This window comes from Solanum pennellii, chromosome 12 (assembly GCF_001406875.1).
Source record: "Solanum pennellii chromosome 12, SPENNV200".
In the NCBI taxonomy this organism is placed as follows: domain Eukaryota; kingdom Viridiplantae; phylum Streptophyta; class Magnoliopsida; order Solanales; family Solanaceae; genus Solanum; species Solanum pennellii.
Window position 1 is genome coordinate 78,164,525 of NC_028648.1, and position 5,003 is coordinate 78,169,527.

The 5,003-nt window shown below is 34.1% G+C and overlaps 1 protein-coding gene across 1 annotated transcript; it reads left to right on the top strand.

Annotated features, from left to right (window-relative positions):
• The first annotated feature begins 284 nt into the window (after window positions 1-284).
• Window positions 285-4,684, top strand: LOC107005640 (hydroxymethylglutaryl-CoA synthase-like). The gene is made up of 12 exons (XM_015204281.2): window positions 285-509; window positions 1,326-1,432; window positions 1,503-1,635; window positions 1,764-1,907; window positions 2,110-2,268; window positions 2,973-3,046; window positions 3,126-3,201; window positions 3,299-3,354; window positions 3,448-3,535; window positions 3,670-3,810; window positions 3,912-4,061; window positions 4,157-4,684. Exons 1-12 carry the CDS (start codon window positions 438-440, stop codon window positions 4,343-4,345), a joined length of 1,389 nt encoding a protein of 462 aa, XP_015059767.1. The 5' UTR covers window positions 285-437; the 3' UTR covers window positions 4,346-4,684.
• Window positions 4,685-5,003: the final 319 nt, after the last annotated feature.

The window sequence follows — 5,003 nt, forward strand, 5'->3', positions numbered from 1 at the left end:
TATCTTTAAATAATTTTCTTAACAACAATTCAAAAATTCATTTAATATAAAATAGAGAGAGTATTATATTCTATAAACTATAATAAATAACATATTTAATACTAAAAAAGTATAAAAAATAAATAAAACAACTAAATTCAATAAGAAATGACATGTGAGTTATGAGTAATCTAACCCATTCGGTCAAATTAATTTTCGATAGTATATAACTCATTTATTTATTAACTCAATTTATTCGAACCCGCTTTAGACTAGTGTGTATATATATATCCAACGGAAACATAACAAATTCATCCTTCTTCTTCTTCTCTTCCTTATTTGCCCATAGAATCAGTCACACATTTTCTCTCTGTCTTCTTCTCTGAAACATTTTTCCTATTTTGAAGAACAAATTTTTTGGATCCATTGCGTTTATAAACAAAAAAAAATCATCAGAAATGGCAACTCAACGGAAGAATGTCGGAATCCTCGCCATGGAAATTTACTTTCCTCCTACTTGCATTCAACAGGTAAATTTGTTTAATCAATTCACATGTATATCATATTGTTAGGTCTTTTAATTTGATCCAGTTTTTTTTTTTTTTCAATTTTATGAATCGGAGTCTCGAATTTTTTTTTCTTCTAATTAAATAAATTGATGTTTTATAGGTATGTTTCCTTTGAGGAAAATTTTGAAGAGTGAGAAAATCGCTTGTGTTATTGAGATTTATAAATTTGAAGCTCTTATCAATTATTTGTTGATATTTGGGAAATCTGAGTAGCTCAGTTGGTTGTTTAGCTGAACTTTGAGTTCGATTTCGAAAGAAAAAGTTCTAATTAATATCATGTTTGGGATCATTTTATCAATATAATGTAGTTTAGTAATCTAATTAGGAGTTTTTTTTAATTGATTTATAGCTTACAAGCATAGATATTAACATTTTAATCTCTGGATGATGAGATATGTATTGAGTGCTTTCCTTTGCAAACTTAAGCAAATTAAGAAATCTTATGAATTATACTTGTTCATACACTAACTTGCAAGTCTTTAGTTAGATTAATATATTATGTAACAACTACTAAATTTTCGAATTATTTCGGGACTAAGTTCACATCATTGATTTCAAGAGATTGCTGTGTTTTTTCGTGAGATAATCTCTCTTCGCGTGATTTTATGTCTATCTCGTCTGTTTTAGCACTTTGAATGATCATAGTTACCACACCTTAATGTAAAAGTAATACTTGATTATGTTATCATATTATGAGTATGTTGAATCAGCTAGTAAGAGTTGTAGGATTTAGTTTTCTGATTTCGACAAATTTTGTTTCCTGTAAACTATGTATAGGAAACGTTGGAAGCTCATGATGGAGCAAGCAAAGGGAAATACACAATTGGTCTTGGACAAGATTGCATGGGATTTTGTACTGAGGTGGAAGATGTAATATCAATGAGGTATTGCCTTCATTACAGAATGGAACAATAAATGTCTCAATTTTAGTCTCATTTTATTGTTTGCCTTCAGTTTGACAGCTGTTACTTCTCTTCTCGAGAAGTATGCGATTGATCCAAAGCAAGTTGGTAGACTGGAAGTTGGAAGTGAGACTGTTATTGATAAAAGCAAATCTATCAAGACGTTCCTGATGCAAATATTTGAGGTAATGATCTAAATTCCTAGGTTATGCTCTTCGTCTTTGTAGCTTCTACTTCGCCTATTAATGCTTTATATTTTGGTATTCACATATTTGTTATAGTTTCTTGCTTCCTGACCATGTAAACCATGCAGAAATGTGGTAATACTGACATCGAAGGAGTTGACTCAACTAATGCATGCTATGGTGGAACTGCTGCATTATTCAACTGTGTGAATTGGGTGGAGAGTGCGTCATGGGATGGACGCTATGGACTTGTTGTATGCACAGATAGTGCGGTAAGGATCATCACCTGTAAACATTTCTATTGCATGTGTTTTGTCTAATGGACTTTGAATACACAAATTCTTTATTTGGCATGTATCTTGAAATAGACTCGAGCTTCTTAGTTGCAATTGTATGGTTATGAACCATGTTCCACTTAATGTGTTACATAGATATACCGGAAATGTTCACTTATTAGAGATCTTTTTCTTATAGGTCTATGCTGAGGGACCTGCTAGGCCAACGGGAGGCGCAGCTGCCATTGCTATGCTAATTGGCCCTGATGCTCCTATTGTGTTTGAAAGCAAGATCAGGGCTAGTCATATGGCTCATGTCTATGATTTTTACAAGCCCATCCTAGACAGCGAATATCCAGTAATTCCTTCTTATGCTTGCAAGTCTGGTTAACTACAGTTTTGCCAAGCATGCTTTGTGGCTATTGCCTTTTCTTTTCTTTCAACAGAACTTCGAGTGAAATCGTTCCTAGGCCCAATTAAGGTTGATTCATGTTCCTGTGGTTTTGCACTAGCTGTGTCATGATTGCTGAAGCTTCAGTATTTCCCGTAGTGATATCTTGCATGCCTATTGTGCGTGAATATTGAGGAAACAAAATCCTTGCAAATTAGAACCTTTTTACCAATTCAGTCTCACACTGGTTTTTAAATTGTCATTTAGGTGAAAAAATATATTCAGTAGTCATTCTGACAATAAATTTCCTCTGTAGTTTTCTTTGGATATCTAGTACCAACTGGCTTCTATATTGTTCTTTTAAGCATAAACTCATTCTTACAAAACGAACTTCCTCTGTTCTTTTTACATGTTCGAGCAATATCATTTACTAGTTTTGGTACATTGCCTCTTTCTTTTCTTGCTTTCCTTAGCTCTTTCTTGCGAATTTCTAGTCAATCTGATAATTCTGATTAAATCGGTATTGTCTCCTTAAATGTGTAGCTTAGAGATTTTAGATAGAAAGATGGTTGACTTTGTTTGCAGTGAAAAAATAGTAGGATTGATGATGGATTTGTGCAGGCTGAAAGTAATGTTTTTTATTCACCTTTCAATGAAATTGTTGGCTGCAGGTGGTTGATGGCAAGCTTTCACAAACTTGTTATCTTGTGGCACTTGATTCTTGCTATAAGATCTTATGCAACAAGTAAGTTCCTCATCGGATACAGTCTTATATTTGGAAGTAGATCTCTGATTTAATTGCCTTGCTACATTTGATATTCTAGATACGAGAAATTGGAAGGCAAACGATTCTCGATAGCTGATGCAGCTTACTTTGTGTTCCATTCACCGTATAACAAGGTAGTTTATAGAGTCTATTGTGGATCGATGACTTTATTTGTACTTCTTCTCTATATGCAATTTTAATGACACTTGATATTTTATTCAACTTCTGCAGCTTGTACAGAAGAGCTTCGCTCGGTTGGTATTCAATGACTTTACGAGGAATGCTAGGTGGGTTGCAATGTTTCTCCGGCAGAGGATTTTGCTTTTTATTCTTTAAAAGGAACTCTGTTCTCTTAACAAACTTCTGTTTTCCACTTCCAGCTCCATCGATGAATCTGCTAAAGAAAAGCTGGCCCCATTTTCGTGTCTAAGTCATGATGAAAGCTACCAAAGCCGTGATCTTGAGAAGGTTCACTCTTAAATTTTACGCTCTTTTCTTCCTTGAAAATGCTAAAAATGAAGTCTTAAGTGGGATAATTGATGTCAGACCTATGTACATTGTGTGATTAGAACTAACAACGGAATATCGTCAACCATGTACAGGCATCCCAGCAAGTTGCAAAACCATTTTACGATGAGAAGGTGCAACCTACCACATTAATACCAAAACAAGTTGGCAACATGTATACTGCCTCTCTATATGCTGCTTTTGCATCACTCCTTCACAATAAACACAAAACACTGGTAATTCACGAGTTACAGTTCACATTTCCGTCCTTTTGTTTGTTTCATTCCATCATCTACTACATGTTCGTTCTAGTTTCTGAATTATACTTCTGTCTCAGGCTGGACAACGGGTAGTTCTGTTCTCCTATGGTAGTGGATCAACCGCAACAATGTTCTCCCTCAAGCTTAATGAAGGTCAACATCCTTTTAGCTTGTCAAACATTGCAAGTGTGATGAATGTTGAAGAGAAATTGGAATCAAGAAACGAGGTATACGCTATATGACTATGTAGCTTACACATCTTTTTCTTATGTCCCATGTTTCAACATAGCCATCTTTGACAATCAATCTTGATCTCTGGCAGTTGACTCCTGAAAAGTTCGTCGAAATTATGAAACTAATGGAGCATAGGTACGGGGCCAAGGACTTCGTTACGAGCAAGGATTGTAGCCTTCTAGCTCCAGGTACCTACTACCTTACAGAGGTTGATTCAAAGTATAGAAGATTTTATGCCAAGAAAGCTGCTGAGAATGGACTGGCCAATGGTCATTGAAGATAAGTCCTAGCTAGCAACAAGCTTATGTTTTTTTTTCAAGTTTTCAAGTTGTGCTATTTAAACTTAGTGAGTTTTCTTGATTAGTTTCTCTGTATGTCTTTTCTCAATTTTAAGTTTTAAGAATTCAGTGTTTATGGCCGTAACGATGGAATCTCGTACCTAGGACTTGTAGTATCTCTCCAGATCTGGCAAAAGCGATTGTTTTGTCTTTGGAGATAAGTTATAGATGATTGACAAACCATCGATGTAATCTTGATTAAAATTCATTGAGGTCCTGAGGAGATTTCCTAACCTCTATATGCACTTGTGAAATTTGAAACTCGAAATTGATGAGCATGTAAGATGATCCAAATATCAATTTTATGAAAGAAAAAAAAAACAAATTAAAGCATATACGGATTTTATTAAATACATTTTATTGCTACTTATTTATTAAAAGTTCTGTTTTGTGCCACTAATATCCAACCACCAACATGTATCTGTCAAGCTATCTTTATTTAGTATTTTAAACACATCAAATTTAAGTACACATTATTATTTGTGTGGCTTTGTAGGGACGAAACATTCTTAAAATGCTAATAAAATCTATCATGTTGTTCACATTGGACTAATTTGTTGGGAAAACATTCTAAAAGTGGATAACACAAAAAAAAAA